The 24770-nt window shown below is 36.7% G+C and overlaps 1 protein-coding gene across 1 annotated transcript in view; it reads left to right on the forward strand.

Annotated features, from left to right (window-relative positions):
• HCRTR2 (hypocretin receptor 2) overlaps window positions 1-10655 on the forward strand; it is a 126024-nt gene extending 115369 nt beyond the window's left edge. Inside the window, exons 5-7 of the mRNA XM_004386821.3 lie at window positions 3705-3925; window positions 7184-7305; window positions 10132-10655. Of these exons, the coding sequence (XP_004386878.1) occupies window positions 3705-3925; window positions 7184-7305; window positions 10132-10361 (573 nt within the window). The 3' untranslated portion in view covers window positions 10362-10655. The remainder of the gene's footprint in view (window positions 1-3704; window positions 3926-7183; window positions 7306-10131) is intronic.
• The last annotated feature ends 14115 nt before the right edge of the window (window positions 10656-24770 follow it).

The raw sequence follows: 24770 nt of genomic DNA on the forward strand, positions 1-24770 counted from the left end.
GGATCCAGAGCAAGTGACCTTTGCCAGAATGTCCATATATGACGAGTCAGATGCAGGATCCAGAGCAAGTGACCTTTGCCAGAATGTCCATATATATTGGCCATATGCAGGCCACAACCCCAAGGAAACTCCCCTTACATCAGATCAGAAAGTGGAGGATAATTATATAATACTGAGAATCTTGGCCTAGCCAAGTTGACACAACATGAACCATCACACCAACTGATTAAAACATATTACTATTTTTATATATCTCTGGATTGGGTATGATAATATAATTTTAAGGAGTTTTGCATCTCTGTTCATGAGGAATATTTGGTCTGTGGTTTTCTTTTGTTGTCATATCTTTGATTGGCAGGGTAACTGTGGCCTCATAAAATTAGTTGGAAAATGTTTCTCTTTTCTTTGAATTTCAGAAAGACTCTGTATAAGATTGGCATTATTTATTCTTTAATGTGTGATAGAATTTATCTATGAACCTATCTGGGCCTGGAGTTTTCTTTGTTGGAAGTTTTGTGCTTACCATGTCAACTTTGGTAATCTCTGTCTTTCAAGGGATTTGTTCACTTCATTTAAATTGGCAAATGTATTGATTGCTCGTTATTTTCTCTTATTCTCCTTTTAATGTTTGCAAGGTGTTTTACCTTTGTAACTTCATCCTGATCACAAGCACTTCTTAAGACAGTGTACGTTTTAAGGTTCATCATTTTCCATGCTATTTCTAATTCACAACTGTTGTAATACCTCTTCAAAGATGCATTTTCATATCAAAGGTGATTTGTAAAGCTTATTTATAATAGTAGAATAAAAGTGGTGTGTGTGTGTGTGCGCGCGCGTGCGTGCTTTCTACTGTCATGATATGGCAGGGGAAAGCCATTTTCTGGGCTCCTGAGGTCACACCACATGGACAGCTTTCCAAACTGATGCTCTCAAAGCCCGTTTGTAGGATGACATTTTTGCTTTTATATAACTAAGCTTGTAGTAAAAAAATTCAGACATCTGTATCACATTGTCTTTAATTTTAAAAATGGAAACTATGTATCACAATGGAAAACAATGAGCTTTGCAGCTGGACAGAACTGGATGCAAATTCTGGCTTGTCACTTATTAAAGATATGGACTTGGATATTTTATTTAATCCTTCTCAGTGTCTGCTTCGTCATCTGTAAAATGAAATTTACAATGATCTATTTTTTAGGGATACTCTAAGGATTACCCAAACTTATCCATAGTGCCTGCTGTGCAGTTAATATCAGCAATTCTTGTTAATATTATGCTAAGCATGGGTAGATATCAATGAGGAGATTTGTATGTCCCTTAAGTTGGGTGAGGAGTTCATTGGTGGTGCAAACTGTTAACTCAGTCAGCCGCTAACTGGAAGATTAGAGGTTTGCGTCCATCCATAGCTGCCTTGGAAGAAAGGCTTGGTGATCTACATCTGAAAAACCAGCCACTGAAAATCCTATGGAGCTGTCATGGATTGAATTATGTCCCCCCAAAAATGTGTGTATTGCTTTGGCTGGGCCATGAATCCTGGTATTGTGTGATTTTCTTATATGTGTAAATCCTGCCTCTATGATGTTAATGAGGGAGGATGGGCAGCAGTTGTGTTAGTAAGGCAGGACTCAGTCTACAAGATTGGATTGTGTCCTGAGGCAATCTCTTGAGATATAAAAGAAAGAAGTGAGCAGAGAGACAGGGGGACCTCATACTACTAAGAAAGCAGTACTGGGAGCAGAGCATGTCCTTTGGACCCAGGGACCCTGCGCGGAGAAGCTCCTAGTCCTGGGGAACATTGATGAGAAGGACAGCAGAGAGAGAAAGCCTTCCCCTGGAGCTGACACCCTGAATTTGGACTTGTAGCCTACTTTACTGTGAAGAAATAAATTTCTCTTTGTAAAAGCCATCCACTAGTCGTATTTCTGTTGTAGCAGCACTAGATGACTAAGACAGGAGCACAGTTCTACTCTGACACACAAGGCTTCGCTGTAGGCAACTGTTTTTCTTTCTTAGTTTGATAAGTTGAGTGAAGAATTAAGCATCTTGTGTCCTTATTTAGCTCCTCATCTAAAAGGGGGCATCATTGCATTTTTTTTTTTTCTGATTGCAGGGACCAGAGCCATGCTCCCTGTGTCAGTTTCTCCTTATGGGAACTGTTGCTGGTGGTTGCAGAAGTCATCAGATGCAGGACATTGATTCTCTCCTTCAAGGGAGGCCTCAATAATAGAATCACTAAAGTTGAAATGATTTCTCAGAGATCATTTAGAAAACAGTTCAAGGCCATTTAGCAGACACTGCCAGGGTTACTCATGCTAGAGGTCTTCTAGCACTTTCCACCATCCATTGCTGCTTTCCCACAAACCTTATTTAAAAAAAGACTCATAGAAGAGGAAAGATGTCAGCTCCTGTTTCCACCTACCAATGAATTTGACAGAGTGTGACCGTTGCTAAGAGCAATTTACATGATAGAGCATGCAGAGTTGGAAGAGAAATAATTTGTCAAATGTTTTTCTACTTAAGGGCAAGCTTTTTCATTTCCTTTTTTCTTCTTTGAGAGAATAGTTACAGGCAAGGAGAAAATTTTATTAATTCATCTACGTGGACATCAAAGTAAAATTCTGCCCTCAAATTAAAGATTATCTAGCAGGCTTGGATCTTGTGGTATATAAAACAACAGAATTTATCCAACTTCCATTCCCAGAGACCACAGGATCACATTGGTCTGTCCTGGCTGGCTTGCAGCAGAGAGATAAAGCAAGAGTTGAATAATCTTAATAGCACTAACATGGCCTTATGCTGTGCTTTTTTGGCATATTTTCCAGTTAAAAAAATTACGTATGCTGAATTTTATTGTTTTGCTCACTAAACCCCACCACTCTTCATAAACTTATAATTAATAAAATGTTATAATTAGAAAGACTCCCTGCTATTATCAAATAACTTTGAAAAGAAATGGAGAAGTACAAGTTATGTAACTTCTTAAATTCTAGCTATTTGAAATGGTAAAGCACGATCACAAGGCATTCTCAGTGTTTTTGTGTGTCTTTTAAAGAGCTGGACCGCAAAATTGGTTTTCAGAATTTTATAACAACAGATAGAAAACAACAGAGAATATCTGATTTGTTTTTTATTCCCTTTGTTCAAGGGTTTGGATCGACCTAACCTGAGAAGCAGACAACCTAGCAAAAGGTATTGGGTAGTTAAGAACCATCTCTCTGTCTGACAGCAGATGGCAGTATTGATGCATGAAAAAAATTCCATTCAGGTTACTTTTGCAGCTAATTTACCTGTTAGGTTTTCCTTCTTAGTAAGTTTAGGTATCTGAGCTGAGCTAACATTTATAATAAGATAATATGGAATATATACCTTTATCTCTCTCCTTCTCCAGTTTTTGCTTCTACTTTTATAAAATTATTTCTTTCAATTTGCAGCTCCTTTTAGACCTTGACAAAAGTGCGATGTTTCAACTCTTTCACCCCAAACTTTATTTGGTACTCCGAACCTATTACTCAAGAACATACTAAAACTCAGCAAACATTCTGAGAAAACATGCCCTCGGACCTCTCAGATGCTGTCAGAACTGTTCTGAACCTCAGGCCTCTAGAACATTCTCCTAACTCACTCCATCTTCTCATTACTTCTCCAAAATGGAACTTTCCTAAGCCAGATAGCAATGAAGTGTCTGATTCCCATCCTTCTTTCAGATCCCTGGAACATCATCCGTAGTTCAGAGAAAATGGAAGCCGCTGCAGCCTATTTCACAGCCTCGAGGGTCAGGACAGCAGACCAAGTCCCGGATTAGTGCTGTGGCTGCTGAAATAAAGCAAATCCGAGCCAGACGGAAAACAGCCCGAATGCTGATGGTTGTGCTTTTGGTGTTTGCAATTTGCTATCTACCAATTAGCATCCTCAATGTGCTAAAGAGGTAAAGTTCACCAAGCTATTTGCAAATGAAGTGATTTGTAATTTCCTGGAGCTTAATTAGGGTTATTTTAAAAGCCAGAGAATAATGTAAACCTTTTGCCTCGACACCTTGTCCGGCAGGATGTTACTGACTAGAGAACCAACAGGTAAGACAAATAGCTTTTTAGAGTGCTCAGACATACGCTTTTGTCCATGTAAATTCTCTGTTAGGTGACAGACACAAAACAGATGTTCCCCCCAATCTCTTCAAGCTAATTGCTAAGCCTTAGATGCAGAAAAAGTTCTAACGCAAAAAACTCATTTACAGCTTTGGAGTTCTGTTTTGATCAGAACAAATACGTTTTCCAAAACTTTGTTCGCAAAGACATAGGGAATTGTGACAGAATTCTATCTAAAGGATAAAAAGAGATAAGAATGTTTTGTTAGCATTACTTAAAAGTGCATTGGTGAACACTAAAAATAAACGAAATCAAAACAGATACTGTGTGTTGAATGTATAAACAGAAAGAGAGAAAATCCATTTCCTGAAGTCTGTGAATCAAGCCTAAGGTGGATATTAATAAAAATCAGCACACAATTTTTTAGTGAGGAAATATATGTTATTTCTTACAGTGAAGACACAACTATTAAATTACAACAATTGACCAATGACTGAATGGCATGCAGATGTAGGGGCAGTGATCTACACCCTGAACTTCATAGTCAGCCAAGTTTACTGGGAATTATCATAACTGTTGCACATTGACAGGTCCCAAGGCAACACTAATTCTGTTTACAATAGGTTTCGAACTTAAACTAGGGTTACTCCTCTCAGTTTTCCCTGATTCAGAGTCAGTATCATATTCCATACAGCTGGGGACTCTGGACAGAGGAAGCTTTGGCTGGAGTCACACAGACTAAAGGTGGTATAAGCAGCTGCAAAGATTTCTCATTCTCTTTGGCCCTTGTTTTTGATTGCTTAATGGTTTTTTCATTAGAGAAGAAAGGAAAATGATTTTTTGTTCAGTAGTATTATTTACTCTACACAGTCTTAAAGATACACGATTTTCAGCAGCTTAGGTCCTTGAGACATACGCTGGCTCACAAGAAAATGGAAGTTATTTTGCCCCCCATATCCTTCCATGCTTCCCCTCTTATTTTCCTGACTCATGGAAATTCAATACAAATTTATTTTGGTCTTTTCCTAGATGGTGTCTTCTGATCTTAAGAACTTTATGAATATGCTATGATCTCGGATGGGTTTTCTTCTCTTTTTTATAATCTTTTAGTCACTCTAAATTCCATGAAAATATCTCTCTATAGGTTTGTTGCTGTTGTTAGGTGCTGTTGAGTCAGTTCCAACTCATAGTGACCCTGTGTACAACAGAACAAAACACTGCCCAGTCCTGCACCATCCTCATAATTATTGTTATGCTTGAGCCCATTGTTGCAGCCACTGTGACAATCCATTTGGTCGAGGGTCTTCCTCTATTTTGCTGACCTTCTGCTTTACCAAGCATGATGTCCTTCTCCAGGGACTGGTCCCTCCTGATAACATGCCCTAAGTACGTGAGACAAAGTCTCACCATCCTTGTTCTAATGAGCATTCTGGCTGTACTTCTCCCAAGACAGATTTGTTCATTCTCCTGGCAGTCCGTGAAATATTCAGCATTCTTCACCAACACCATAATTCAAAGGCATCAGTTCTTCTTGATTTTCCTTATTCATTATCCAGCTTTTGCATGCATATGAGGCAATTGAAAACACCACGGCTTGGGTCAGGTGCACCTTAGTCCTTAAAGTGACATCTTTTCTTTTTAACACTTCACAGAGGTCTTTTGCAGCAGATTTGCCTAGTTCAATGCATCGTTTGATTTCTTCACTGCTGCTTCCAGGGGTGTTTATTTGGATTTCCTATATCTCAGCACTTGGCACTTCTTTCGCAGCCCTTTCCAGATACCTGCTTGTCCGTCATATTTCTCTTATTCTTCTGACTTAAACTTTCCTTTCCAAGGAAAACAAACGGCTTTTTATGAAGAAAGCAGAGTGTTAAATTAGAAAGATTTTCAAGGGTTTGAGCATTCTTCTGTTTAACACACACACACAAACACACAGAGAATTAGAAAATAACCTTGAAAAGTGTTTTTCTCTTTACCACACATTTTCTTCGAAAGCTTATCTCTTTGTTTACCATCGTATATTATGCTTGTGTTTTCTTCTCTCTCCCAAATAAATTCCTAGGATCTTTTCCTTGCAGCATAACATTTTTGCTTCACTAATCAAAACCAGATTCTTTAAAGCAGTTCTGGTTTGCCCAGGATGTCAAAGATATATTGAAGTCAAGGATCATAGCATAATATTAATTTTATTTGTCTATGTTGTTTCACTCTGTATTGTATTTTTGTAAAAACTAGTACCCCATAGAGCATCACTTTATTCAGTAAATGCATTTCTATCTTATGCCTTCTTGTTGAAAAGAAAACACAGAGGTGGTACACAAAGCACATCGATGTGATGGAGCCTCCTGCACGAGATACATTTCATCTTCAGCCTATAAGTTTATTGGGTAGCTGTAAGTTCCGTGCTGTAGCTTAGTGCATGAAATTTGATAGGTCCAATATTTCTAAGTATAGAGTCAATCTTAAAATATTCGTTAAGGCTATCATAATTAAAAATTTTTTTTAGAATTTAAAATAAAAATTCAAACTCATCAATTTTAAGAAATTACCAAAATTTTGCCTACTGAAGACTATTGCTCTTCATATAAGGGGGTCCCAGAAGCCAAATTTCAACAAGTCCAAGAAGTTTTTGGAGTTGAAGAAATGTAATACTTTGATCAATACACAAATTGAAGTACAACGCAAGTACTTCGATGCTGCAGTTTAGGAGTGCTGTTTAAATAGCATGCGTAATGGAAAATTGACCCAACATCGGTCACTTATATTTAAAAATAAAACAAAATAAGGGAGGTAGAGGTATGTTTAACGTCTGCATTCTTACTCACAACAAATATTTTATTTGCTCTTTACTCAAAGGAGAGACTCTTCTCTGACTGAATTTGACTTTTGATTTATTAATCATGCCATGGAGTTCCAGTCAGGTAGTGAAATTATCTAAACCCACTAGATCTCCATAAACCCACCAGTGGCCAGTGCCTGCCAGAGGTCAGGCACCGTCTATCAAGATCCTTGTTCAACCTCGAATTCAATTATTTAAATATTTTTTTGTTTTTGGTTTTTCCAAAATCGCACTGAATTTTCTGTTGTTTCTTTTTCTGCAGAGTATTTGGGATGTTTACCCACACTGAAGACAGAGAGACTGTGTATGCCTGGTTTACATTTTCACACTGGCTTGTATATGCCAATAGTGCTGTGAACCCAATTATTTATAATTTTCTCAGTGGTGAGTTTTCACTGTTTCTCCTATATCAACCAGTTTTTACCAATGGCTGTGAATCAATGGCTAGAATATTTGGAACAGTCTTGAATTATGTGAACAGCTTAGTAACTGCACAATGAGAAAAGTTTTCCCTGACTGATTTGCCTTGAGACCTTTTTCTCCCTTATGATAGGAAGTACATGTTACATAACTCATCAGAGAAAATTCCCTCTGTGTATGAGTGTGTGTGTGTTTTTTTTCCTTCTGTAAAACTTAGAAGAAATGTTGAAATTGGAGGAAAGCAAAAATTGTGAGAAAGGAATATAGAATCTTGCTTGTCATCTTAAACCTTATGATTTACAAAAGAATCAAGAAATCTTTTTAAAATTTTTGTTATTTTTCCCATAGAAAAATTTATACATCCATTGTTATGTGACTCTAATTGCTCTCCCTATACTGTGACAGCACACTCCTCCTTTCCACCCGATTACCCATTTCCATCCAACCAGCTCCTAACCCTCTCTGCCTTCCCATCTCACCTCTGGACAGAAGCTCCCCATTTAGCCTCTTGTATCTACTTGAGCTAAGGGGCACACTCCTCATGAGTATCACTTTATGTCCCACAGTCCAGTCCAATCCCTGTCTGAAGAGTTGGCCTCAGAAATTGTTATAGTTAGAATCAAATAATCTTATCTGAAACTACAACATCATTTTTTCCTCAGCCAAAATTTGTAGCCTAATTGAGATTACATTGGAACCTTTCCACTTTTAGATATTTTGCTCTATTTACATATCCCATGTGGGTAACATCTCTTGGGTTTATCTCAAGTTTTCTCACTGACCACAAAAAATCAAGTTACTCCTAAATAACGCATAAGCTAAATGACACACATACCTCTGTAACTGATTTAATCTACCTCTGTTTATGAAATCAAAATGGTTATCAAAAGTAATTTAAATAATTATCGTTTTATTTACAAACATTTGTACTTTTGGTTTTAAAATTGTGTTTTAATTAGCTACATCTTTACATTGTTATCCTATCAAACCCATTGACTACTCTTTTTCACTTATCTTGAAATATTCATCAATTTTATAGGAAAGATTCAGTAATTAATGTTACTGCATACTTAATAAAGTATGTACATTTTTCCAATATCATCTTTGGCTTTTTTGGTTGTGTAGGTAAAAAACAATGAGATTTTTTAAAAATTAACTTTGTATTTTTTAATCATGCACACATCTTATACGTACCTGCTTCATTTCACTTTTCAGAGAATCATGTGGCATAAGGTGAGGTTCATTTTTTATTCAGTTGCTTCCCCTACATGCCTTCTTCTGCCCGTCCAATCCTGTCTGTGTGCCGTCCAGTCTATACCAACTCATAGCAAACCTATAGGATAGAGTAGAACTGCCCCGTAGGGTTTTCTACGCCGTAATCTTTATGGGAGCAGATCTCCAGGTCTTTTCTTGTGCAGTGCTGTTGGTGGGTTCGAAGTGCTGACTTTTTTTGGTTAGCAGCCAAGCGGTTCACCATTGTGACACTAGGGTTCCTAAACCCAACCCTCCCCTCCATAATAAAGACCATATTTTGTCCAAGACAACTAGGTGTCACTTTTCTTGGGATGTGTTTGAAGGAGAAGGGGTGACGTGGAGCTGTGACTCTGGAAGCACTGGGGAAGTGATGCTGATTTGGTTAAGGATGCCTAAAGCCTTGTGGGGATCAGCGTTTAAAGCCAAAGCCATGGAACCAAGCCATAGTCCCAATTTGGGAGTGAAGAGTGAAGCAGGAAAGGAGTCTGAGAAATACCGAGAACTTGCTACATCCCCAGTAATGTACTGAGCCCTTCAATGTTCATTTTCTCATTTAATCCCTCAATAACCCAGTGGGGTAACTGAGGCTCAGAGAGAAGAAATGATAATTCCCAACTCTGTCACATACCTTTGTAAAGATGATTATTCCATTTTTATAGATCTCCAATCTTCCCTCAGTAATTAAAAGAGAAGTTGCTCCTTAAGTTTTTTTTTTTTTTTTCCCCAGCAACAGCATTTATTCCTTCTTCCCAATTGTCTTTCTTTTCAGCAATAGCATTTGTTCTGCCTTATGGAGATTATAAAAATTTATATATTTTTCTATACATTTTGATATTTTTTTCTAGATGTTTTGATGAACGATTGTGTCAGTAGAACAGTTTCTTCCTCAGAGTGAAATACAGAAGTAATTTCTGCATGGTTTTGACTTTGTATGACATAAGTTTCATCATTTCTGAAATTACTAAATACCTCTGGGAATCTTTGTACTGATGGCTACTTATGCTATATCTATATATTTAAAGTCCCTGGGTGGTGCAAATAGTTAATGCACTTGGCTGCTAACCAAAAGGTTGGAAGTTTGAATCCACCCAGAGCCACCTCAGAAAAAAGGCCTGGTAATCTACTTCTGAAACATCAGTCACTGAAAACTCTATGAAGCCCAGTTTTACTCTGACACAGATGGGGTGGCCATGAGTCAGAGTCGACTGCACTGCGACTGATTTAACTAGTTTTATATATTTCAAATATACGCACATTCACAAATACATGAGGTTTGAGTATAAATGAATGAAACAAACTCCAATGGTCACACATGAAAATCAGTCTTATTATTTTATGGAAATACCTCATTGTTTCAAAAGTCTACCAAGCTTCCAATAAGCTCAATTTCCGTTTCCTATTTCCTCATCCTTGCAAAATACTACACCTCATTGTTAGTTTGGCTCAAGAGAGTAGCTGAGTTGTACTCTATTCATGATTTGTTGCAACCTATTTTACACATAATTCCTTTTCCTTTCATTCCTTCTGGTTTGCTAGGAAAATTTCGAGAGGAATTTAAAGCCGCATTTTCTTGCTGTTGCCTTGGGGTTCATCATCGCCAGGAGGAGCGGCTCACCAGGGGACGAACAAGCACAGAGAGCCGGAAGTCCCTGACCACTCAGATCAGCAATTTTGATAATGTCTCAAAACTCTCAGAACAAGTTGTGCTCAGCAGCATAAGCACCCTCCCAGCAGCCAATGGAGCAGGGCCGCTTCACAACTGGTAGAATATTTATTCATATGTAAAGTATACCTGAGTAAAACTATTCTTTTTTTTTAAATCTCTGTCAACAGAAATTTTATTATCCCAATGATCTAAAGCTAAAATTACTTTGTGGATCTTTTTTTTTTTTTTTTTTTAATCTATTGCTCTTTGGAAATAAAGTCAGTTTAAAATAATTTCTCAACTTTTGATTCAAACAAGTTAGAAATTTAACCTCCAACTGAACTTATTTCAATCTATTTCACTTTTAGTTTTATGTATTATGATTTAAGTGTCAAGTAACTGCGTGAACATTTCTGAATCTTTTTATAATCCCTTTTGTTTTAATCTCTCACATTCAATTTGATTGCTAAAAATTACCAAAAGTTATCCAATGATTTTCTTTTAGCTACTAAATGAGTATCAATTACAAACTCTGAATTAACAGCAGACATACATTAGTTGACTTTGTAGTTTTAAAAATCACAAAAGACTGAAGTTACAATGTGACATCTGGGAGAATATTTATATATAAAATAGCATACTGCATTAGATAATTCAAAAATTATCTCCCAAAAATATATAAAATATATACTATTGGACTCTATTTTTCATTCATTTTGCCACTCATTTACACAATTTTCTCAGGTCTGTAATCTCACCATTGCTAACGTTTTGTCTCTGCATATGACCAGTAAGACTCTATTAAAATAAAAAATGTTGAAGTAACTTCTAATACATAGCAATTTCCGTCTCTAAGGAAAGGGCTAAAGAAAGTCTTCAAAATGAAAGAATAAGAGAAAATCACATTATCATATTCTTCTAACCAACAGAAATGATGCAGCCAGCCTTGCTGGATTAAATTAAAAATGCAATTTACAAAGAAAAGGAGTAGTAGACTACTAAATCACAGTTGAGTTCCATTTGGACAGGTTAATGTCATGGATATTTGATGGTAAATATTTGCATGTATTTAAAGTTAACAAACATTTTCCAATACTTACCAAAAAACACCCACAGCGATAGGTGCTAGAGAATAAGGTAGGTAGGAAATGCAAACACGTCTTCAACAGAGTGTTGTCTACTGAGGGAGACAGGTCCACAATGTCTGCAAGGCAGCAAATAACTGAGGGACAGATGGCTGGACATGGGCAGAATAGCAAAGTGACTGACTATAGTCACCACAGGAACGTTGGTAGAAAGTTTGCATTTTTTTTCCCCACTCAATTCCAGTGACACTTTTGATGACAGCAAACTCCACCTGGACCTATCACTGAGCACCAGGTTAAAGAATAGAGTGGCTTGCTCTTCACTGCCCCCCCCCCCCAGAATATGTATGATTTGTACAAATGTAAGACCTGGGATATAAGCATTAAATATTTAAAATTTGTTCCTCTGAAAAATTCTTCTCATTCAAATAATTCATTTTAAAATTAAATTAAATTTTAAAATAAGCGTTCACGAGAAGATGCTCTTCATGTCATAGTAACAGGTGTTCTGATTTTATTGAAACAAAAGATAAGGAGCACAATATTTAAGAGATTTTCATAGAAAAGAAAAATGTCTTTTTTTTCCAATGCATCACTCTGAGAAAAAAGTAATACAACCAAATTATACACAATTTGTTTTCATATCTTAGCATTTGTGATTTTATTACCTTGTGCTTTTACTGCTCAACTTAAAGCACAAACAACCTTCTCATCTGAGGTTTATTGAAAATATATTACTAAAAATCAGCACAATATCATGAAGGCAAAATATAACTTTGTCCTTTCTTCTGTTTGTACATTTGAGAACTTTTTTTTTTTTTTTAATGCTGCATCAAAGAAAGTTGTAATTTTCAGATTGTGGTGAAAGTTAGCGCTTTAAATAATCTGAGAATAACTGCAAATAATATTGATAATATGCCTTAATAGCCAAATAATATCTCAGAGTAAGAGATATATTCTTAAAAACAAACAAACAAACCGTTGCCATCAAGTCAATTCTGACTCATAGCGACCCTGTAGGACTATCCCATACAGTTTCCAAGGGGCGCCTGGTGGATTCAGACTTGCTCACCTTTTGGTTAGCAGCTGTAGCTTAACAATTACACCACCAGGATTTCCAATATATTCTTTAGATCCTTATATATCTAGTACTTATTAAAGACAAAGGGTGGAGGAGAGAGAGAGAATGAGAGACAGGAAGACTCTGTGAGAGACAGTTGTTGTAGGTTTGTGTATTAAGGACAAACTTGAAAGTCAAAAGTCTTGCTCTAAATCAGTGGCTTTCTCAGCATCAGCATCAGCTGAGTACTTACTAGGCATGCAAATTTCCACCCTATCTCAGACCGACTGAACTAAAAACTCTGGGGATGGAACCCAGGAATCTGTGTGTTAACAAGCCCTACAGGTGATTCTGAAGCATCTTAAAATTTGAGAACCACTGTTCTAAATGAAACCACCTGGCACCTATTTACCAGCCTGTGTGAAATAAAGTCTTTCACTGTGCAGGTAACAACAACAGAGTCCATCATCATCAGTACTGTCCATCTGGTTGGACGTCTGAAAGAAGAGGCTGAATATCAGTGTTGAATCTCGTGTCATCTCACTCGAAGAGATGATCATTTGCAAATCAGTTGCCACTGTTTTATAAGTGCAGTGGGAAAGAAGACTAGTTATAAAACCCTTGCGTGCTTTACAGTTACCTGGTTGACTTGAGTATCGAACTAAAACTTTCAAATCCCCAATTTTATTTATACTTACTAAGGTCTGACTTTTGTGGAAGAGACAATTTCTAAGAATGATCATTGCCTGGCGGGGACAGGGGGGACCCAAAATCAGAACTTACAAGACACTCTGGGAATGAAATAATGGATCATACACATAGCTCTCAACACATGGATCCAGGAATACTTCTAAGAGATCTGGATTTGGTATGATTACCTTAATGCAACAAATGGTAAGGACACAGGTGTTCTGAATCCCTGCCAGTCTTATGGAAAAAAGGGTCAACTACTTACCTCATTGTGTGCTAAAGACACAAATGAGAAGACTTATAAGAGGGATGTGTTGTGGCTGTTTTATGCTTTACATTGAATATATATTTCTTATTTTGCTATGTTTCAAAGATTTAATGTAACACGTCATTAATGTTATTAAAACTTTGTTATCAGTAGGGATGAAAGAATAATTCATCTAATTTAGAATCCACATCATTTGTGCATTTCTACAAACCCATGAAAACTTAACATTAGAATTCATTCATGGCAAAAGATGACTCCCTGTTTTTGAGGAAAATTACGTCTAAAATCTCCAAGGCTTGGAGGGTTTCTTGGATAGTAAATAACTGTTACAAAGCATTGATGACTTGTGAAAGTGTCACACACAAAGATATTGAATTTAACTCTGTGTATCCATTGCTTTAATGAAAATTAAGGAAAATATGCTTATAAAAATTGTCTAGCCATGCTTAAACCTGAAATATCAGAATGAAAAAAACCTCGACGCTGTTTTATGTACCCAAATTTTGAAGAGAGAGGGCTATTATTATTTTCATACTATGTGATAATAAAATGTTTTGCACTTGATATAAATCATAATAGTAACCAACTGCATTTCAAAATGAACTTACCTGTCATTAAAATTTAGAAAGCTTTTACAACAGATGACTTTTCTACTTCCTATAAGTCACAATCTACAAAAATAGTAAATTCCATTAGGTTATGTGCAATTAGTTTCAAATTGTAAGAAGCAAAATAATAGTTTTTTTAAAGAAACAGTAATATCCAAACAGAAAAATATTGTTAATTTTAGTCTATTCTATTACCTCATCTATCACAGAAGTTGAGGTGCAAAGGCATGAAAATCCCTATCCTCTCCCAAAGTCTGAAGGGGATTTTTTTCTACAGGACCACTGCTACTAAAGACAGAGGGCAAAAAAGCCCCCTCCCACTTGCCACGTATTTCTATTCTCTTAAATTTTCTTTATAAGCTTTGGAGTTAGACTGACTCTTAAGTTTCTCATGAAATGTATTTATATAATTGTTGTATTCCATGTATGTACCTTGAAACTATGTCACTTGTTTAACAAGTATCTTATACATTTAAAATTCTCTGTGTCTGTGCTGTGTCTTCATGAAGAACTTTTTTTATCACATTCAATGTGGTTACACACCTCCCGCTGTGAAGGATGCTCACTATGTAGTTATGAGTAAAAACCATATTGAGAATTCTATAATCACATCCACCCTGCCCTCTCTATTGTGTGAAAAGTTTTGTTGCTGTTGATTAAATAAGTTGGATATTTATTCATAATTAGTGTCAAACCTTTGCAGTTGAAGATTGAATTAAGTCCTCCGGTGCAGTGCTTAATGATCAAAATATTTTTCCAATAAGTTATACAACCAGGGCTAATCATGATATAAAAGGCTTTTAATGTCATTTTTGGGGCTGGTATTATAATAAAAAAGGTGAAGATTATACATAAATTTTTCATAAAGATTATGTAAAATCACGTAGATATAGTATTACATTTTGGAGCTTTTATCTGATTCAAGAGAATAAACCTAATTTTACCTTAGAGAAAAGGATGACCTGTTGATTTTCAAAATCTTATCAGACTAATAAGTACACATTTACATATTTAATTTTTCCATATCTATATACATATACATATATATATAATTTTTAAGGACTACTTTAAGTTCCTAAATGATTCTGATAAATTACAGAATCAGGGCCAATAATTTTAATAAAGAAATGCATTTTCATTCAGCACTGTTTATTCTAAACTTTATCAAAGATATAGCCAAAGTAACTGGGCAAGGTAAATACTTGACTCCTTCCAGCTAAATGTAATTTGTATACAGGGTGGTTTCACCAGACAATATGAACCTCCCATAGTGAAATCCCAAGAAAGGCTAGCTATTTCAGTGTTGAGAATGTTTTGCTCTGAGTGCCCTCTTATCACAGACTAGGTTCTTGGCTTCTAGATACTCCTAGTCCTGAGTCAGCCCTAAAACAAGGTTGCCATATCTTCACAAACTTCACACTTTTCCCGCTGCATACGAAGTAGGCTCTTGCTATTTTTATGAAGTGAACAAATGGTAAATATACAATTTGAGAACAATGAAGCATAGCTCAAGGAAAAAAAAAAAAAGATACATCTCCAAAAAGATCCTTTCATTTTCTTCCCAGGGTTTCTATGTATATCGGTGGTCTTTGGGATCTGTGTTAAAGGCTCCCTTCCCAAGCCCCACCTGAGGTTGCTGCTTTAAACAGGAAGGGATCCAAGTTTGAGAATCTTAGGCCAATGTGATGTCAGGTGAGCAGTGGGATATGTCTGAGGAGGTACCACTTGTTTCACCTTCAGAAGCAAAACACCTATTCCATTACTTTTCATAGGGCCAGCTCCTATGCAAAAGTAGAAAGATAAAAATTAAAAAATAAAACAAAAAACTGTTCTTATTATACACTCCATTTCTTATTAACTTCACAATATCTGAGGTGATATGTTAATTAACAAGGGAGAATAGTACAAATAGAATATTCGTGGGCCTGGCAAATCCTTAACAGTACATGATAATATAAAATTTGCTTATTGCAGATGGGATAGGGAAAGCATCTCCTTAAAGAAGTGATGTTCCCCTTCAAATGGGACACAGATTTAAAGCTCTCTTTATATGGTTCAGGTAGGCAAAGTGGGGAACTTGTCTATAAAGTTATACCTAGATCATGAAGACTATCCATCATGCAATGAAAAATTTTTTTAGAATGTTAGCCACAATTTATTATAAGAGCTAGCATGTATCGAGGACTTAAACGTGCTCAGCATTCTCCTGGGAGCGTTTCATGTCTCTCTCACTTAGGTCGCACAGTAACTCTGCTAGGTATTACCATCTCCATGTTATTAATGAAAAATTTTAACCTTAAAGGTTAGAGAGTAAGTCTCTAACATTCTTTTGTACAAACGCACGTAGGTCATAAGTGTAGGAGCTGGAAACAACACTCAGCTTCCTCTGACTCCAAATCTCTAAGGATATTAACTCTTAATTCATTTTAATGTTATAGATGTGCAGTGTGAATTACACATGCATACACCTGTACACCACCTGTTTTGGTATTTCAAATACTAGCAGGGTCATCCATGGTCAACAGGTTTCAGTGGAGTTTCCAGACTAAGTCAGACTAGCAAGAAAGGCCTGAAGATCTATTTCCAAAAATGAACCAATGAAAATCCAATGGATCACGATAGAATACTGTCTGATATAGTGCTGGAAGATGAGCCCCTAGGTTGAAAGAAATTCAAAATACACAGTAGCTGCAACAATGGACTTGAGCATACCAATGATTGTGGAGATGGCACAGGACCGGGCAGCATTTTGATCTGTTATACATGGGGTCACCATGAGATGGAGCCTACCAGATGGCAACTAACAATAACACACATATGCATATATATACATACATACATATATATGCATATATATGTGCAATATCCAAATTTTCATCAGTCTGAGAAAATACCCACAAATAATATTTATTTTTGTATAAATTTAATAATCTCAGATTTTCACAGATTTCTCTTTCTTCACGTGGTTCACTCTTCAATTATATTATTTACCTTAGTGGTTAGCTCTCCCTACTGTTCTACATATATACAGGTTCCATAATTCTGCTATTCTAACAAGACAGCTATTCCTTTCTTTCTTATTTTCTTTCACTCTCTCTCTGTCTTCTTCTTTTTTTTTTTTTCCTAACTAGCACCCCATACGCGTTTTCTAATAGTAACATGCTTACTCTTCTTTTACTGCCTTGGATAAACGGCCAAAAACCTTTTGGTACAAGACATGTAGATATGAAGACCTTGTTAAGATTAGCTTCAGGAGGTTTGGATTTTGGTCTGTATTTTTAAAATCTCTCAGTAATTCAACTGTGTATTTGGGTATGGAAAACACTGTTTAGAAACTTATTGGCTTAGCCTCAGTTAGTTACATAAGGCACCTCCAATAACCTCTCTGCTGTGTTCCTATCTTTTCATTTCCTACAACCTTCTAAACTAGTTATAATATCAATATCCTCAAGTCCAATTTCTCTCTTACAAAGAGAACCTTATTTTGATGTGAATTTGTGTAATACTTCTTCTTTACTGGGCTTTGATTTTTACCCTCCATGAATCTTCTTTAATCGTGTCCTATTGAGAGTTCTTAATTGTTTTCAATTATTTTCAGAAGGGTAATACCTCCTTGGCAGTCTCTAGGTCTGAGAAATCAGAATTTGCAGATGTGGTAACTCCCACTTGCTGGCGATCCTCTGCCCACTCAAAGCTCACCAATACAGAAAACGTATTGTAAAACAATTCATCCTAGACCTTTTCTAGCCATTCTTGCTCCACTGGCCATAACTGAGCTTGTTTTACAATTTGGAAGCATTTAGACATAAAGTCAAAAAAATATGCTGTCAAACACAGGACCATACACTTTTGGTTAGTGTCGTACTCAGTCCGTAAGAAGACTTATGCCAACCATGATCGTTTTTCAGATTTCTAATGAGAAATTCCAAATTCTAAACGGCTCATTTTTCCACTACGTTAGGTATTATCTGAATTCCTTTTTGCATCATCTTTCTCTAATGTGTTCACTATTGATTCTGATTAGATCATCATTTACATTTGTTTCTAATATATTTACCAATCTTTCATCTATAAAATTTTTTTCTTCAGCATTTTTTATTTTTTTCTTGGCCTTTTAAAAATTTTTCTTTCAGAGTTATTTTGTTGCGTGGGCTAGTCTTTATGTCCCTAGTTTTTATCCTTGCTCATCTTGACCTTCCCCTTCTCTAAGAGTGATTTACATTTTCTTTTGAGGTAATCTAGAGAGATGACATACAACATAAGGGGCCACATGAGCAGGATTGCTAAACTGTTTGTCTTCCTCGTTTCTCTTTTAGGTCACAAAACACAGGGATGCTGGCCACATTGCCTTATGAGAGCTTCATATATTTTAGCAGGTTATCTGGCTAATCACATGATGAGCTTGCTTTGTTTTCTAAAAAAACTATTTTAATGATCCAAACATCATAAATATTTTTCCTTCCCTCTTTTGGTATTAACTATGATTGATCCTGAATTTACCAGAGTATGAACACCAATTTCCATTTACAGCATATCACAGCACCATTTGCATCATGCTATGCAGAATTCTCTGCAATCTGGAGATACTGGCCATGGATCTAACACCAACTAAGGATTTTAGTTAGTTCTGGCACTTACATTACTTTATGCCAAAATTAGGTACCTTGACATGAGTGGAGTCATTTCAGAACTCATAATGTTGTAGCAACTTGGGATAAGTATAAAGGAGAGGTCTATTAATTGCCTATCTCCTTCAATATTCTACAATAATCCATAAGAATGTGCTCAACAGCTATCTCTGTCTTGTTTACTGCTCTGTTGCTGATGCTGAGAATAGTTGCCGGGACATAGAAGACACTTGATGACTACATTTTAAATTAATTAGTAAATAATGATTACACAGCAATTCTCCTCCAACTTAAATTTTTTGCTCCATTTTCTCCCAATTATTTTCACTAAGCCTTCTTGAACTCCTTTTCCATTGTGAACAAATCACTGTACATTCTCAGAGTATACCCAGCACATGCCTTCTTTTACCAAAATTAAACTTTACTTTGACAACACCAGTTCCCATTCTCTAACCACCATCAATGCGGAACAAGGGATATCATTGCTGATGTCAGATGGATCTTGGCTGAAAGCAGAAAATCCCAGAAAGATGTTTACCTAGGTTTTATGGGCTATGTAAAGGCATTTGACTGTGTGAATCACAAATTATGGATAACATTGTGAAGAATGGGAATTCCAGAACACTTCATTGTGCTCATGCAGAACCTATACATAGACCAAGAGGCAGTCATTCAGACAAACCAAGGGAATACTGCATGATTTAAAATCAGAAAATGCATCTGTCCTTTCACCATACTTACTCAATCTGTATGCTGAGAAAATAATCTGAAAAGATGGAATACGTGAAGAAAAATGTGACATCAGGATTGAAGGGAGACTCATTAACAACCTGCAATATGCAGATGACACAACCTTGCTTGCTGAAAATGAAAAGGACTTGAAGCACTTACTGATGAAGATCAAAGACTACAGCCTTCAGTATGGATTACACCTCAACATAAAGAAAACAAAAATCTTCACAACTAGACCAATAAGCAACATCATGATAAATGGAGAAAATAATGAAGTTGTCAAGGATTTCGTTTTACTTGAATTCATACTCAACGCCCATGGAAGCAGCAGTCAAGAAATCAAATGACCTATTGCATTGGGTAGATCTACTGCAGAAGACCTCTTCCAAGTTTTAAAAAGCAAAGATGTTACTTTGACGACTAACGTGTGCCTGATCCATGCCATGGTATCTGTAATCTCCTCATATGCATGTGAAAGGTGAACAATGAAAAAGAAAGTTTGAAGAACAATTGATGTATTTGAATTGTGGTCCTGGTGAAGACTATTGAATATACCATGGACGGCCAAAGGAACGAACGGATCTGTCTTGTAAGAAGTACAGCCAGAACGCTCTTTAGGAGCAAGGATGGCAAGACTTTGTCTCGTGCACTTGGGACATATTATCAGGAGGGAGCAATCCCTAGAGAAAGACATAATGCTTGGTAAAGTAGTGTCAGCAAAACAGAGGAACACCCTCAATGAGATGGAATGACACAATGGCTGCAAAAATGGACTCAAACAAAGCAACTATTGTGAGGATGGCACAGGACCAGGCAACATCTCATTCTGTTATACATAAGGCATCTATGAGTAAGAACTGACTCAACAGCACCTAACAACAACAACCATCGTCAAACCGTGATGTAGAACCGACGTACTCTTTGCTAACCAGTGTTATGCCCAGACAACTGCCCTTCCATTCATAAATAGAAACCTGGCCCCTTTGAGGGGCTTTACCATCATTGACATCTCTCTGTTGCTGACATTATGGGTCCCTTAGTCTCTCTACCCCTCCCTCACACACCTGGCTTGAAGTTATAGTCTCCAGCCTGGGTTATTTCAAGTCTGTGTGGATGATGCATTCACAGTCCAGCTTCCCACTTCCTTGGCCTCCTTGAGGTGAATGACTTTGATTTCTACTGTTCTTCACTGAACCACTCTCATAGGCTACACATTGTACCTTATTATATCCTAGGAAATAAATCCTCCCTTGAAATATGAAGTATAATAAAGTCTACTCCAAGCCAACCACTGCACATCTATCCTTTTCTCTCACACTTTTGTTCCCACTATAATTTCCATCACCAACCCTAAAGAAATATAAAGTATAATAAAGTCTACTCCAAGCCAACCACTGCACATCTATCCCTTTCTCTCACACTTTTTTTCCCACTATAACATCCATCACCAACCCTAAAGAGACCATCATGTTCTTTACCTTTTTTTTTTTTTTAATTTTACCCCATCCTGGATTTACTTCCTACCCAGAGAAAAGTAAGATAATTATTTCACTCATTGCTGTTGTTATTGTTGTTGTTAAGTGCTGTCGAGTCAATTTCGACTTATAGTGACCCCAATGTGACAGAGCAGAACTGCTGTATAGGGTTTTCTTGACTGTAATCTTTACAGAAGCAGATCTCCAGGTCTTTCTCCCATGGAATGGCTGGCTGGGTTTGACCACCAACCTTTCGGTTAGCAGCCGAGTACTTAACTGTTTCCTTCAGTAAGAACTCCTTCACTCATTAGTAGGAATTATTTATTTCAAAAAATTCTTGCTTCCTTGTCCTGATGAGGAGACCTGGTGGTGCAACGGTTAAGAGCTCAGCTACTAACCAAAATATCGGCAGTGGGAATCTACCAGCCGCTCTTTGGAAACCCTATGGGGCAGTTCTACTCTGTCGTATAGGATCACTGTGGGTCGGAAATGACTCAACGGCAACAGGTTTGGTTTGGTTTGTCCTGATGAAGATCATACCAGTTTTCATACAACAGAGAGCCTGCTGTCCTATAACACTGAAATTAAAAACGGTTCAAGCAAGATGCAAACGCCTCATGGAGTTAGATGATCAGAGCAGCAGAGTCAGCGGTACTTCTTCTGCTCTGCATTGTGCTCCTGTTACACCTCCTACTGGAAGGCGCCATGGCATTAATTACATCAGTTTCTTCATTCTATCTCTGCTATGGTGAGCTCACATTACGTTTTCTCCTGCTTAAGAGTGTGTTCTGAAAATAATTTCCTTATTTAAAAATTACTTTTAAGTCTACATCTGCTTAATTAGATCTCACAAAGCCAGTAAAACCTTACCTCTTATTGTCCAATCTTCTTGAACTGTGTGTGTTCAGGGCTTGAGAGAGATTTTCTCATTAACCTAAAGAAATAATTGGGCTTAGAGATTGAAATGGCAAGAAACAAACAGAACTAACTGAAAACATATACGTACTCCTGTTGAAAATTCCAGATTCCAAGGATTAGGTAAAAGATACACAAGCTTCAGAATAGGAAAAAAGAAAAAGAAATGGGCATTTTCAAAGGAAAGAGAATAATAATACACTGCCATTAATAACACAGTCCACGGGTGGTGCAAGCGGTGAGCGTCCGACTACTAATTGAAAGTTTGATTGTTCAAACCCACCCAGAGATACCTCATAAGAAAGACCTGGCAATCTTCTTCTGAAAGGTCACAGCCACAGCCTTGAAAGCCATATACCAATTGGTTTGTGTTTTTGGTTTTATTAATAATGTATACAATAATACATTCACTCAGAGGTGTAAATTTTAGTTTGATTCCAGATCTGAGGCTGATCAAACTTTCTCTTCTCCGAATATGAGCATCTAACAAAAGTTTCAAGTAGACAAATAGAAGCGCAAAGCTAGGGTGTTTGTGGACAAGTCAAAATGGCATTAAACATAAAATTTTCCCTGATTAAAGGAGTCCTGGTGGCACAGTAGTTAAAGCACTCGTTTGCTAACCAAAGGTCAGCAGTTTGAACCCACCAGCCGCTCCATGGGAGAAAGATATGGCAGTTTGCTTCCATAAAGATTTACAGCCTAGGAAACTCTATGGGCCAGTTCTACTGTGTTGTATAGCGTCCTCTATGAGTCGGAATTGATGCGAGGGCAACAGGTCCCCCCTACCACAAATTTACTATGTTTTTATTTTTTCAACAATTTTTTCTTTCTTTTTTATGTCTAGTTTCTTCCGCATCCCTGTTTTTCTGATCCATGAGACTAGGGATCACACCTCATTTTTGTTTTTGCAGAGCCTTAGATGTAATAATCTCTTAGTAAGTGTTTGTTGAATGGAAATCCTAGTTTTGCCCAGTAACCACAAGGGAAGTCTACTGCCTTTCATTTAACTATCAGCGAAATTATTTCTTTATTTGAAAAAAAAAATTAATTAAATGAAAGCAGTGAATTTTTAAAGGAAATTCTTAAGACTTCGGTTGCTTATCTGGCAGCTGTGGATGGTGATGACAAAGCCCAATGAGCCCAGCTCTGAGCTTCCCACCCCAATTGTAATGACAGCACTTTCTTCTGTTTCATTTATTTTAAAACATTTTTTTGAAACGTAGGATACGTTTTAAAATCACACACACATCACTGGAAAATGCTGAAATCAATGGTTGTCTCTTCAAATTGATATTGCACCTGTATAATGTTCTAATTCAGTAGCTGCCTCCATTTGAATAGATAAATTGAGTTGAAAGTATTGTTTTCATGGACTTTAGATTGAGGTTTATTAATCTGAGGTGTCTGTGAATTTACTTGGGGCACAATTGTGTTTTATATTTACTAAAATTTAATTGACATTTAGCTCTTCTGTGCTGTGTCTTTCTCATTAATAGTAATTACAGATATTTTATATGGCATTACGTTTATGTCAGATACTTCAAATTAGGTTCTATTGTCATCTTTATACTGAAATTACAGTATTATTAGACCCACTTAGATCTTGATATTTAATCCCTTAATAAGGAAGCACATATATTACTTTATCACTAATTTGTTCTTTTAAATATTATGGAAATAATATTTCAGTATAATTACTTTCCTTTGTAATTCTATTTTTTTTTAACTTTATACCTTTAAAATTTTATTCTGAGAAGGCGCCCACAGGAGAAGGGACCAATGGCACAATGAAAGGTCAGGGAGTGATTCAATACTTTTAAAAGGAAATAACTAATTGTATGATGCTATACAATTGTTTTGCTATATAATAATTGCCACTGTCAATGTAAATTCCATTTGTCAATCTCTGTGATCAACTCTTTATATACACTTAATGTTTATAGAATCCATGGGTATCATCCACCCATTTTATAGAAGCATGAGTAAGACTTCAGATGTTAAAGCATTTACCTACAACCCTAGAGAAAAACAGGATTAGGATTTCAGTTTGTTGGACTCTAGAGTGTGTGATTTTTCCATTATGCATGCAGAAAGCAAAACGTATTATAACTTCTCTTCTAGTGTAAAATAAACATGAACAATATATGACGAAAAACTCTTGTAACTATGCACATGTAACTCCTCTTTCCCACCTCTAGGTTGTCAGTTATCCACACCTATCTTAACTTAATTTCTTGCCAGAGCAACATTTTATATTCCCTAGCGTTCATTGAAGCCCTGGTACTGCAATGGTTAAGAGCTCAGCCGCTAACCAGATGGCGATTAGAATCCACGAGCTGCTCCTTGGAAACGCTATGGGGCAGTTCTACTCTGTCCTATAGGGCCGCTCTGAGTTGCAATCGACTCATTTTTTGGTTTTAGCATTCATTACAGAAAGATATCAGGGTTATTTAAAAATGAAAGCCTGATAACACTCAAAGGCAGATCATGCCCTATAAGCTCTTATGAGGAAGAGCAGAATCAAAGGAAGACATGTTTGCTTCCTCTGTAATAAATAATGCCCCTGATCGAAGCTAGGAGAAAAGTACGTTGCTGTCAGGTGATAAACACGAAGTGAATGATTACCTTTGCAGAGGAACAGAGAATTTCTGTATCAATGAATGTGGGCTTTTTTTTTCTTCTTCACTGTAGCTGTATTTGGAGGGTTTGAGAAATCGTAACCAAAGTGACACAATTTATAATCATACTGGGGTTTGTGGCACATGCAACATTATTTTCGTTGTTTGGGAAGATGAGGCACATCAACTAGATTCTAGTGGAACTTAAATTTCCATTACATTTTCCTTTTCCACATCCTCAAATGACATGAACTGCCTCAATGAGACCAAATAAAGATGTGGAAACTGAGCATGCTGAAGTCTCTAGGTAAACCTTGGGCTGTATTTGGAAAGATTTTACACAGCTAAGTATTCTAGTTGGAAAACACAACAAAATGTTCCAAGCATATATCATTTCTCTTAGTATTTAGCTTCTGGCCTTTCTTGAAAACATGATATCCGAGATCAGCAC

Source organism: Trichechus manatus, unplaced genomic scaffold, assembly GCF_000243295.1.
Source record: "Trichechus manatus latirostris isolate Lorelei unplaced genomic scaffold, TriManLat1.0 scaffold00172, whole genome shotgun sequence".
Taxonomy (NCBI): domain Eukaryota; kingdom Metazoa; phylum Chordata; class Mammalia; order Sirenia; family Trichechidae; genus Trichechus; species Trichechus manatus.